The sequence below is a fragment of the Ostrea edulis genome, chromosome 1 (assembly GCF_947568905.1).
Source record: "Ostrea edulis chromosome 1, xbOstEdul1.1, whole genome shotgun sequence".
NCBI lineage: Eukaryota > Metazoa > Mollusca > Bivalvia > Ostreida > Ostreidae > Ostrea > Ostrea edulis.
Window position 1 is genome coordinate 57,863,685 of NC_079164.1, and position 14,028 is coordinate 57,877,712.

The 14,028-nt window shown below is 36.4% G+C and overlaps 1 protein-coding gene across 6 annotated transcripts in view; it reads right to left on the bottom strand.

The window, feature by feature from the left end:
• Window positions 1-14,028, bottom strand: part of LOC125664639 (LIM domain kinase 1-like) — a 231,804-nt gene that overhangs the window by 50,728 nt on the left and 167,048 nt on the right. For all 6 annotated transcript variants that reach the window (XM_048897478.2, XM_056154636.1, XM_056154629.1 and 3 more), the window contains one exon: window positions 9,141-9,228. In XM_048897478.2, the coding sequence (XP_048753435.1) occupies window positions 9,141-9,228 (88 nt within the window). The remainder of the gene's footprint in view (window positions 1-9,140; window positions 9,229-14,028) is intronic.

The following is a 14,028-nucleotide window of genomic DNA, read 5'->3' on the forward strand; positions in this document are numbered from 1 at the left end:
AATTCAAAATTTATCGATGATCTCATACAAACTTAGATATATAAATAAGGGAATAGTGATCGGAAATACACATCTGGGTGAAAATAGGGTATTACATTCGCAATCCAAAATAAACAGTTGATTACACAAATAATGTATAAAAGGAAATTTATAAACACAAATATGGTACATGCAACTTTCAAAATTCATTGTTTCTTTGAGAATCACATATAATTGTTACGGTCACTTTGCATGTACTATTTATTGATTCAACAGGAGAGAGAGAGAGAGAGAGAGAGAGAGAGAGAGAGAGAAACTGTCCTACTTCCATGTACAATATCATTTCACAGAAGGAAAGAAAATTGATCACTGATATAAGTGTAAGCTAGCTTACAAGCATTAAAAATTTCAAAATATTTTAAAATTTGTGATTGACAATATATTGGAAACTTACAGGAGTTGATGCTTATAATTGAATTCATCATTATAGAAATAAAACAAGAAGTGTTTGTGAAACACAAATGCCCCCAATATTTGGTCAATTCCAAAGATGGCCAAGGTCACAAGGATAAATATCTTGGTACTAGTAGAAAGACCTTGTCATAAGAAATGCTCATGTCCAATATGAAAGCTTTAATATTTACCATTTAGAAGTTATGACTAATGTCAAATTATTTAAAAGTATGTCAAATGTCAAAGTCAAAGGGTTTAGGACCCACGGAAAGGTCTTGTCACAAGGACTACTCATGTGAAATATCAAAGCTCTATCTCTTACTGTTCAAAAGTTATTAGCAAGGTTAAAGTTTTCAAAAAGTAGGTCAAAATCCAAGGTCAAGGTCACAGGGTCAACAAGAGTACCGCAAACGGTACAATATACACCCGTCAGACAGTGAAATTCAACTTGGAAGCATATTGTGCACTCTGAATTGATATAACACACATTCTGAATAGAAAAGCCTTAAAGTGGGTCATGGTGTACCAATCCATCTGATATGTGAACTAGATTATATATTAAATTTTCACCGAGAGTGAGGTTGTGACAAAATGTCGGTGCAATATCTATTTATGATGATAAAATGTCCAGGAAACTATTTGATCTACTTTTAGCCTTAAAGTAGGTCATGGTGCACCAATTAAGTTGAAATGTGAACTGATTATGTATTTAATCTCTGAAAGGGAGATTGTGACTAAATTTCAGAGCAATCCCCCCAAAAAATCTGGAAAACTATTTGACCTACTTCTACCCCTAAAGTACTGTAGGTCATAGTGCGCCAATCCAGCTGAAATGTTAACTGCACTAGTCTTCCTCCGAGAGGAAGCCTTTGACCAAATATCAGGGCAATATCTGTATCCATAATGAAAAAAAGCTCAGAAAACTGTCTGACCTATTTTTAGTCCAAAAGTAGGTCAAGGATGGACCAATCCAGCTGAAATGCAAACTGAACTTGTATTCTTCTGAGAGGAAGCCTTTGACAAAATATCAGGGCAATATCTGTATCTGTAATGAAAAGAGCCTGGAAAACTGTTTGACATATTTTGTTTCCAAAAAGTAGGTTAAGGATGGACCAATCCAGCTGAAATGCAAACTGAACTTGTATTCCTCAGAGAGGAAGCTTGACTAAATATCAGGGCAATATCTGTATCCGTAAGGAAAAAAAAGCCCGGAAAACTGTTTGACCTATTTTTAGCTCAAAAGCAGGTCAAGGATGGACAATCCAGCTGAAATGCAAACTGAACTTGTATTCCTCCAAGAGGAAGCCTTTGACTAAATATCAGGGCTATATCAAAAGTCAAAAACAGCCCGGAAAACTATTTGACCTACTTTTAGTCCTAATGTAGGTCACGGACGAACGGATAAATCCAGCTGAAATTCAAACTGAACTCGTATTCCTCTGAAAGGAAGCTTATATGTAACTTTCAGGGCAGTATCTGTATCTGTAACGGAAAAAAGTCCGGAAAACTGTTTGACCTACTTTTAGCCCTAAAGTAGGTCAAGGATGCACAAATCCAGCTGAAATGCAATGAAAACATGACCTGGGACGGACGGACAGATGCATGACCAGTCAGCGGGACGGACAGCGCCATAACATAATACGTTCCGTCTAATGACGGACATATAAAAATGTTGGTACCCATGGAAAGGCTGGACCCTGTAGGTTTTAACTTGAATTTCTTCAGTATTTGCCCCCATGTATATGTTAGGCATATTGCTGACACCTACATGATGCATATCTTTTTTTTCATTACGCACTCTGCTACACTCGCAATGTATAATAAAATATTCCATTCATTTCCAACACATGTATGCAATCCCTTACCAAATGTCACTTCAAATACAGGACATCTCTTATCTTTGAATAAATTTGAGCTGTAATTAAGTGCGAAACTGTCCCTTGTTACCATGAAACTTACATTAATTTTGCTTTAAAACAGAAACCAACAATTCTTAATTGTAATTTCTTTTCATCTTTAAAAGGGGTATTGACATCCCAATATTTAGTGGGAAGTTCCCAGGTATCATCCGCTAGTGACAGTCTACTGGCAATTCCAGACATGCATTGGAAGGATGCTGATGTGGAGGCCACAGGGACACCTGATCCAAGAACTGTGGCATTTCATTCGGAGTGACAACCTGACATTCAGTTGGTATGACTCTTTGAGGTTGAATATAGGGTTAAATCGGTATATATTTGGTTAACATTCAAATGAATACACTCACGAATGGAATCATGGCGTTATGGTACACTAGCTGATATGCGTGTACCATTTTACTGTTTTTTACTGCATTATTAGGTATCACATACATACAAAAAGAAACAAAACACGGAAAATCATTATTCTGTTTCTAATTATAAGGTATGACAAGTTTTCTAAAAGCTGACAAATAAGGTATGATGGCCAATACTGATTTTATTTGCAATTTCCTTTCTGATATGGGACCCGATTATTCAGAGAACTGTTTTTGACAGAAGATTTGGTTTTCTCCATCTGTGTTGCCACCAACCATTATGCTGAGATGGTCATATCTAGGGGGGAAGGATAGTCATATGCTTCCTAAGGAAGTTTGCAGCCTCTCACTGAAGAGGAACTGTACAGGTATTACTAGTTTTGAAAAACCGATATTGTGACAGTGATTTCCAGTTTAAAACGAATAATAAAATGCTTAATAAAAAGATAACCTTTACCCAAATTAATCGGGCTGTGCATCTAACATATTTATTGAATGTGTACTACAATTACCTCTGATAAAATTTCGTAAGTAATTAAATGCATAATTTTCAGAGGGCCTTGATTATAGAAAACATCTACAGAGCCAATTGAGTATTCAAAAGCTCTGACAATACATTAGTATTTAGGGCTAAATATCAAGAAATACCTTGTTTTCCAGATTTTTGTGCATTATCTTAGTGTCTGCTGTGAAGTACCAGTCGATAGACAGATATTGGTCAACGCATGCACCTATCGGAACAACCCAGTATCAAGAATCATGTCTAGAAATAGGTTTCAAGAGGTTGAATATAAGAACATTTCTGTTAAATATGATGCAAGTACATTTAAATCTAGTGATTGAAAGTAAGTACTTGAACATTCGTATACGTTGAACTTGGGGAGGAAAAACGGGTAGTACTTTTTGATAACATTTGATAAGGTGTTGTGTCGAATGGATGCAGAAAGGCAAATTATGGTCAAAATTGTACTATGAGTGTTATTGCTTAGCAACCAAAAATATTTGTTTGTCAATAAAATTGATTAATTTGATTGTGATGTGTTTGTAGTATTTTAAAAGGCACATCAGTTCATACAGTTAGAATTTCCTATTTTTGACTCTAATCTAGTGAGAGGGGTAGTAATATATATATATTTCAGAGAAAAAAGATTTTAAAAATGTGCACTTATATGACCTTTGACCCCGTAGACCTCTCTGAGGTCATGGGATACCTTGACAAACTTTATAAGAAATTGTTCCCTGTCCAATTCCTAACATGATATGTCATATGCCTACCCCAAATTGGGATACATGTAGATTTAAATCGATGTAAAAATATTGTCATTTAGTCTTTAAAAACCTCTAAAATGTGCCAATAGAGAAAGTAATTTACTTACTAACTTACTAAAGTGCTTCAGGATTTCCTCTCGCCCTCAGATTCAAAGAAACCACGTGAATAAAATCCAAACACACAAACACTTCTACTTTTCATTGTAAACTGTTGAACATTCTAATAACGCTGCATTAAAATATTAGGCCTATTTTCAATGATCGTTGTTACACATGTTTATTTCAAAAAGACGGCGACATCAAACTTTTAACAGAAGGTCAGGCCTACGTCAAAAAATAAATACCCGGTCAATAGACCTAGTTGTTATTTTGTTGGAATGGCAAAACCATTATTAATCATAAAATATATCCCTTATAAAACAATTTTCATCCATGGTTTCTTTTATAAAAATGCCCTTTGTAATATACTTGAATCGATTATAAGCGCAGTTTTTTCCCCGCGTAAGGAAGATTAATAAGTACGAAGCCTGATCGAGTCACGCATTCAAAACAAATTTAATCAGCTGTTTCTACCATACTGGGGATCATCTCAAAATTAAGTGAAAAGAAGACGTATGAGATAAACAGAACATCTATAATAGCGTATTTTGGTTTATCCAACTCATTGGATAAACCAAATATCAAAACACGCAAAATAGATATCCTCTATCTATCAGATTATACTAATTGGTAAAGAAATTTTATTTCAAAACACAAAAATAATGTACTTTTTGTATCTTGAATATAATTCAAATTGGTTGCTATGGCAACAAAAAATGCATATTGAGCAGCTTTACAAGGTCTACGTCAGAAAAATTTCACTTTAAACATAATATCTGTACCATAAACATTTAAGAAAACATACAGAATTACTACCCTCCGGGCTTAATGTTTCCAATTTCCATGGTAACAGATTAAAAAGAATTATTTCATTGATGCGATTTGTCACTTTGTTTTATATATAGTACAACTTTTGAAGGGTGCATTGGGCATTTTCATGAACAAAATACAACTCCCGTCCATAATTGATATTCATATTTATTTGTCAAGTATTGTAGTATCACATTCATTAGAAATTAAGATGTTGGGTTTTTTGTTTGTTTTGTTTTTTCTAAATTCAATACAATGCATTATCTATATCTTCAATTTTCCGGCGGGTTTTCCACGGTCCTGCTTCGTCATAAATTCCGTGTTTCATTAGCCCAAACCTGTCTTATATACATCTTTGAAATAAATTCCCTCTTCTTGTTCCACAGCTTGTTGTTTGTTTACATAGTTGAACAGACGACTGTAACCTTCGCGACAATAAAAAGCCCGGTCAATGGCGGATCTAGAGGGGGGGATTAATGTAAATGTCGTTATGCAGATGTTCCTTAGACAAAATTAAGAATATTTTAAGATATACTAGAGAAGACCTCTCTTTTATTCTTACGTGATCACATATCTGTCATGTTTTCTACATTTCAAAGTTCATGCGATAAATCGCTCGATTGGTGCAAGTAGATGTCAATTAAAGCATTAATATAAAGGGCATATGTAATCAGAGAGGTAAAGCATGCATGGTCAGGTTTATTTTTCAAAAATGCTTGGAAATGTCATAAAAATTCCTAGCTTCGTTAATGTCGAACCTTGTCAAATTTGAGGATGCTATTCATGAACACATTTGATAGATTATAACAGCATCAAAATAAATCCTACTTTCCCTAGCAAGATTAGCAGAGATTACATGTGATCATCTCATGGTTTCACACAAAATATCAGCAACCGGTACTGATCATCATCTTTACCAGAGCCATGCCGTTGTTTACAAACAACTGACTTTCTCCATCATCAGTATTCCAAATGCCGATGCCCATTTGGGGCAACTTCAAGGTCACAACATAAAAAGGAAATTACCGTAGCGCATACTATATATAAAAAAATTGTAGACTTTTATAATATCAAAGAAAATAATTTATAAATGATCATTTGAGAAACATTATTATTAGTTTGTCATGGAGATTTATACACATACGCCACTTGACACATGACAGCGGTAGTAAATATTATGACATTTTCCCATGATACAACTATGTCGTGACACATTTTTTCATTGTGACATCATAGAGTGCGAAGTGCACTGAGGTATATGAAGAGTTATCTCACTGTTGTTGCAAACCTTACCTTAAAGGCATAGGGTCTAAGATATTGGTAAAATTTTGCATGTTCCAAAAAAGTGGCGAAACAAGAGGTACTGTGAGCAATGCTCACTAAGAATACCCCCTGCTTACCCCAATCTCCCAAAGGGTGTTGTTAATAGGTATAAATTACCTCTTTCCTCAGTGTAAAAATATGGTATGCCTTTGTAGAAAAAAATGGAAGATATAGTCCAAACACAAATCCATGGTATAAACCTATAATTTTGACCTTGAGATCAAAGGTCAAGGTCATAAAGAGGTCATGAATGTACATGACACATAGTCTCATACACCCATGTCTTATGGTATGACTATGTCAAACCCATATAATCAATTTTGACCTTGAGGTCAAAGTCCAAGGTCATATAGAGGTCATGAAGGTACTCAACACATCTTCTCATGGTGATACACTCATGTGTCAAATATGGTATGCCTATGTCAAAGAACAAAGAAGTCATGGCCCTGACACGAATCCATTGTAAAAACCTTTAATTTTGACCTTGAGGTCAAAGTCATATGGAGGTCATGAAGGTACCCAACATATCGTCTCATGGTGATACACTCATGTGTCAAATATGGTATTCCTATGTCAAAGAACAAAGAAGTCACGGCCCGGACACGAATCCATTGTAAAAAACCTTTAATTTTGACCTTGAAGTCAAGGGTCAAGGTCATATAGAGGTAATGACACATCGTCTCATGGTGATACACTCATGTGTCAAATATGGTATGCCTATGTCAAAGAACAAAGAAGTTATGGCCTGGACACGAATCTGCACAGACAGACAGACAGACAGACGGACAGACAGATTCCTATATATACCCCCCTGAACTTCGTTCGGGGGGTATAATTAAAGCTCATAACTAGAAAATCACAAAATGTTCCTCAGAATGTTTACAAACACAATCAGCAGGGCGTCTTGTGGGCTACTCATTCCTTTCTTAACAATCTTATTATTAATAACAATATCTGGCTTGATCCAATCATCAAAACTGTCGGAAGTAAAAGAGTAAACAACCCTGCCTAGGGTCAATATATGCAGACTGCACTCTGGGCTGATCCCAGGAGTATGCCTGGGGCTGATCCCAGCAGGCATCTACGGTGAACCATGCCCGGGGCTGATCCCAGCAGGCATCACAGAACAAGTGAACCATGCCTGGGGCTGATCCCAGTAGGCATCAAAGAAAGTGAACCATGCCCGGGGCTGATCCCAGCAGGCATCAAAGAACGAGCAGACCATGCCCGGGGCTGATCCCAGCAGGCATCACAGAAAAGTGAACCATGCCTGGGGCTGATCCCAGCAGGCATCAAAGAAAGTGACCCATGCCCGGGGCTGATACCAGCAGCCAACGAAAGGGAACGAGTACTCTGAGCTGAATCCAGGGGCGATAACGTATTCCTGGGACTGATTCTCAGGAGGCATAAAACTTCTGATAATCTAAGAAAACACAACATACTAGTCAAATTCTATTAAAAAATTAACAAACTACCTATGTACAATATGTTATATGTGATGATAAAACTGGTATATACCGTAATAATAAGCAAAACCAAACATAGACTTGGAGGTAGAATTCCCCTGGAATGAACGCCTAGAATTAAGTAGCCCCATAGAGAACCAGGGATGCTGATGGGGACGGAGGGTGGGTAGCTGCAAACACAAGCGTCTTAAGTATGAAATGAAACAATTACAGACTCCCCCTCTAGGCATCAATGCCCCTGGTTGCTCTTATCTCATTGGTCAATTCTATCTCTCCTACTGACCAAAACATCTATAATTAGAAACGCTGCCCAACAAGATTTTTATTAATTATGTCTTGTTATACAACCAATTACTTGTAAACAATAATTATACAGAGACAATCAAAAGTAAGATAGAAAGTACATCTTGTTTATAAACAAGAGATGTTTGTAAAACCCATGGTGCAAAATTGAAAAGGGTTATACACACACACATCATTTAATTGAGAGTAGTATCATCAATTCAAAATATTGAGCTGACAATATCTTCCTATGTCAAGAGTGGATTGACCATGTGACCTAAAAATCAATAGCGGTCATCAACCCCTGAAGATGTACCAGTGTACCAAGTTTGATGTCTGTCAAGCAAAGGGTTCTCAAAATATTGAGCTGACAATATCTTCCTATGTCAAGAGTGGATTGACCATGTGACCTAAAAATCAATAGGGGTCATCAACCCCTGAAGATGTACCAGTGTACCAAGTTTGATGTCTGTCAAGCAAAGGGTTCTCAAGATATTGAGCAGACAGTATATTCCTATGTCCAGAATAGATTGACCCTTGACTTTTAACCTGAAAAACAATAGGGGTCCTCTTCTTTTCATAACCAACCCACATATGAAATATCATTACGATCAAGTGAATGGTTCTCAAGATATTGAGCGGACAACATGTGGTCTACCGACCGACAGGTGCAAACCAATATGCCCCTCTTCTTTGAAGGGGGGGGGGGGGGCATAATAATAATTTAATCCTATTAAATTTCAATTAATACTACAAATTTGTTTTTTGGAGTTCTTCTTGCAAAATATTGTGATGTCATTTTTGAGATAAAAGATAGACCCCATGTCTTTAATTTCCTTCAAGATCAAAACTTTGTCGGTATCCTTGCGTGATGGAAGGAAGTTCTATTTATTTATCATGATCAGTGTGGTTTTGTCTTTTTTGTAATAAATCATAAGGAATGAAGCTAATTATTATGTATTGAATCATGTCTTAAAATGAATATGAAATTGTACCCTGCATTTCTGTTTTTAAATCAGTATACATGTACACTGTACACACTTTTTCCAGTACAAGAAACATCCCTGTACTCAGCCTTCAGAACATTTGTTCACTCACGGTCACTGCATATCTAATACTGACAGCTCTGAACAATTAACTGTCAGGCGTACTTGCATTTCTGCTGATTTGAAGGATAGACTTACCTGTGACCAAATTTAGTTTTTTGTCCTTATATAGAACACCCATAAAACGCAGCACATGTGGATGGTTGACACTCCTTAATACAGAGACCTGTAAAATAGTCATCATCATGTAATGAGTGCAAATTAAACTTCTCACATGCTTGAGAACTTTAAAATATCAAAAGTACTACATGCACTATACGAGTTGTAGTAGTTGTCAAAAATGATTACCAATCACCCCCAGCGAAAATTTATTCTTGTGTTCTTGAACTATTCTCAAACTTCTTAAACAGTTCCAGAACTGTTCAACAATCTTTTCAAGAAGTTTAGTTCCTAAATGGTTCTTGAACATCACTTAGAACTGTTCACAAACTCCAAAATTTCTTAAAATGTTATTGAAATGTTTTTGAACAAATAAAGAACAGTTTAAGAATTAAATTATTCTTAAGTAATTCTTAAAAAAGATTTTGAACTTTTTAAGAACTAATCAAGAATTTTCAGAATTCTTGAATAGTTCATAACAATTTAAGTTCCTAGAATATAGATTAGCGATTTTTAGAAAAAGCAAAGTTCTTGATCTTGATAAGGTTAATCATTGCGATCCGTCACTTCCGGCCGTCACCGGAAGTGAACAAAAGAAACGTCAAATTTCAATTTATGCTTTTGAAACAAAACTTAATGCATAGATTAATTAGCTAGGTCTCTTTCGGAGTTTCAGAAAATGTTAAACCTACCGGATGTTTAACCAGCAACTTCTGGTTTTTAGAGAAAAACTTCCAAAAATTGGTCTTTCTTTGTTCTCGTAGATCTTGTTTATCTATCAACTTTTTAATACGATGTTCACAGATATTATTGACATTATCCATCTCTAGGACACCCTTTAATACTATTTCAAAATACACTTCCGGTCGCGAGTTAGGGCTGAATTTCCGTTTTTCAAATGACATTTTGACCGGACGTTTTCTCATAAACGGTTTATGATTGAGTCTTGAAACTTTCAGGGATGATTGGTGGTGACTTGTATTTTGTAATATAATTTATCATTATCATCGGTCACTTCCGGCCACCACCAAAAGTAAACGAAAGAAACGTCAAATATAAAATTTATGCTTTTGAAACAAAACGTGCATGGAATAATTAAGTGTCTTTTGGAGTTCCAGAAAATGTTACATTTACCGGAAGTTTAAACAACAACTTCCGGTTTTTAGAGAAAAACTTCAAAAAATCATTCTTTCTTTGCTATCATATCTCTCACTTATAATTCAAGTGTTTGATATGATTTTCACAAAAAAATTGACATTATCCATCTTTAGAGTATTGTGAATTTTTATTTTTTTTTTCAAAATTCACTTCCGTTCATTAAATATCTATGATTTCCAGGGTTTTTTTTTCTCCAGGCGTTTTCTCATAAATAATCAAAGATTGAGTCTTGAAACTTTCAGGAATGTTAGATCATGGTGACTTGTAGATGTGACATAATTATGTGTTTCAATTTTGTTGCCGTCACTTCCGTCATCCACCGGAAGTACCTTAAAAATATGTAATTTTTCATTTTTTAAAATTCTAATGCTCATAACATTATTTCATAGAGTGTAATAAGTCATCGATCAGAATGCACAAGGGATTGATATGAAACCTTGATAGGATGATAGTATATCATTCGTAGATGTGAAAAATGATAGTCATTTTGTCTGCATGTGCATGTTGCGGATACACGTGCACAACATTTTTTGTACACTAACTTTGTAATCCGTCTACCTTTTTTGTTGTTCACTGAAATGGTTTGATATATACTACTCAAAATTTGATAAGGATCATAGATATTTTTCTGTTTAAAAAATTAATAACTGCATAACTGGCAATATTGTGTCCAAGTAAAATCAAAAACGTCTTCAACAAACTTGCACGTGCATTTCATGCCATGGGAAATGCGTTTCTCATCACAGTTTATGCTTTTGCTACCATTGCACGATTTTCACTCAGGCATCGGAGTCTGATTCTTTCTAAAATTTCAAACTCACTTGAGTGTTTACACTACGTTTATCAACACAATGCCCCTCAACGTGTAAGGCGTCGCCTGACGACAGAACAACTGGGCAGATGTATTGGAATGCTTGACGCTGACTATTCACAACGTGACGTTGCAAATGCACTAAACGTCAGCCAGAGCGTTGTAAACAGGGCCTGGAACCGACAGCAAACTTTTGGTACAGCAGCACACCGACATGGGGGTGGTCGTCAGAGGTCGACAACCCAACGCCAAGACCATTTTGTGGCTCTTCAGGCACGACACCATCCCTTCTGGACAGCAACCAGCCTACGTAACGACCTACTGAACGCCTCGGGGGTGAATGTGTCCACTCAGACGATACGGAATAGGCTTCACAATGCAGGTCTCAACTCGAGAAGGGCATGTGTTCGAGTCCCTCTGACTGTTCGACACCGGCGGGAGCGATTGGACGGGACTGAAGATCATGTCACTTGGACACAGAACGATTGGGTTCAAGTTCTGTTCACCGATGAGTCCAGGTATTGTTTGGACTTTACAGACAGGAGGCACCGAGTGTGGTCGCCACGTGAACGTTTCCATGATGCCAACATCAGTGAACATGACCGTTATGGTGGTGGTTCCATCATGGTCTGGGGTGGAATCAGCAGGGATGGAAGAACAGATCTTCATGTCCTGGAGAGAGGAACAATGATGGGGATGCGGTACCGGGATGAGATCCTCGATGTTTACGTCAGACCCTACGCTGGTGCTGTTGGCCCCGAGTACATCCTGATGGATGATAACGGCCGTCCTCATCGCGCCAGGGTGGTGGAGCAGTACCTTCAGCAGGAGACAATTGTCTGTATGGACTGGCCAGCGCGCTCGCCGGACTTGAACCCGATTGAGCATGTATGGAACATGCTGCAGGTTGCCCTTTCACGCCGTAGAGCACAACCCACGACTTTGGCAGAGCTCGGAAACGCCCTCGTGGAAGAGTGGAACCTTCCCATTGGAAACATCCGGGTGCTTATTGACAGCATGGCTCGACGTTGTCAAGCCGTCATTGATGCAAGGGGAGGCCATACCCGGTATTGACACTTCATCGACTAAGTGTAATGATGGACTATCCCCAAAAACTGTGTAATTCTTTCTCTGGTTTGCTGTTAACTTTTTGTAATGAAATGCCTTTTGGTGTTAATTGTTATCAGATTTCAAGCATTCCGTATTGATAAAAGTTCATGCCGTTCATGAATTTTCATTCATAACCTGAGTAAACACGTTTCTGAGTCAAATTTATGTCTTTTATTATGTTAGTGGTAAATTACACACATATAACCTAGTGATCCTTATCAAATTTTGAGTAGTATATATTCATATCATAGGTAGATATATTGAGAACTTTAACTGATTTGCATGGTCAAAATTACCAATCTGCACGCACATGCACTTCTTTTTGATTGGATAATACTAAACCGTCTGTATTTTTACTCTCTTATTAATGAAGCGAATAAGTTGATATTCACAGCATTGGCAGATAATATGTGTGTCTATATATTGGTGTAATAAAAAATTCCAACACACACGCGCATGCATGCATCGTCTTTCAAATGTTCATTTTTTAAAGGACGATAACATTTTTGTTTTTCATTAAATTCTTATGATGTTGAGGTTTTAGGTGTGTCTTGGTACTCCTTACAAATTGCTGTGGTTAAAATTACTGCTCAGCACGTGCATGCATATGTTCTGATGTCTGATTGGATGATTTTAAAATCACTATAACTTTCTTATATGTGATGCAAACATTATGAAATTCATACTGTGGGTATATGGTACAAATGTCTGTTGAATGACATCAACAAAAGTACGGAATCATACTCGCGTACACCTGAATGCATGTGCAAATTGCTTTCTTTTATTTCTTCGTACTGAAATGATGATATTAAACGTAGTAACAAAAGGTAAAATAAAATGATTTTTTTGCTATAGGTTTACAATGACATGACTTTCTATTGGGGGAAGTTTGGAGAACATATGTAATGGTCCCCGTTACAATTAGAACTAGTTAATAATATATTGAAATAAACCGTATATCTGAGAGCAGGTCTTTGCAATCTTCACAGGACTTTACGACTCTTATAAGCACCACAAATTGAGGTTCATGATTCATTTAAATGCTAGACATGAGGCTCACCAAAACTGATATCACCAGCTGCACTGAGTTGTCATAGAGTTGGTCACATGCTAAGGTGTTGTACATTTATAGTTGTTCTGATGAGAACCCAAAGAGATTAAGGTAAGCAATTTACAGTGTATTTCATAGACTGTCAGTTTTGTTTTAGACACCTGGAGCCAGATCCTCACTTACAGTGTTTTAAATTACTAATTTAAGGCATCATAAATTAAAGACGGTATCTTATGTATTAGATTATTTCAACTTATTTTGATTTGATTTTTATAATTTCTCTCATTCTTTGAGATAATATTCCTCCTATATTTACAATAATGTAGCCTTTCCTGAGATAATATTCCTCCTATATTTACAATAATGTAGCCTTTCCTGAGTTTTAATTATATTCGGACCCCTGCTGTGATGTCTCCAAATCAACAATGTATGAGTTAACTTTTTTGTTTGTTTGCCTGAAGAGTTACTTCATTTTATTGTTGCAAGCACCATTTATACTCAGTATTTACATAAACGTGTAACTGACAGTTACACCACAGACTGTGATTTTGTAGTCCTATTAATTTCCTTTATCTCTCAACTGTCTACGTTAAAGTAAAACAACCAGTTTTGGCAAATAACCATGATTTATTATACATAACAAAGCCAAAGTGTATGACAAAATAAGTACATGTATATAAAGCAAAACATGTGGTAAGGGGACCAATAAATCCCGCTGATGAAACTGGATGGTTTTA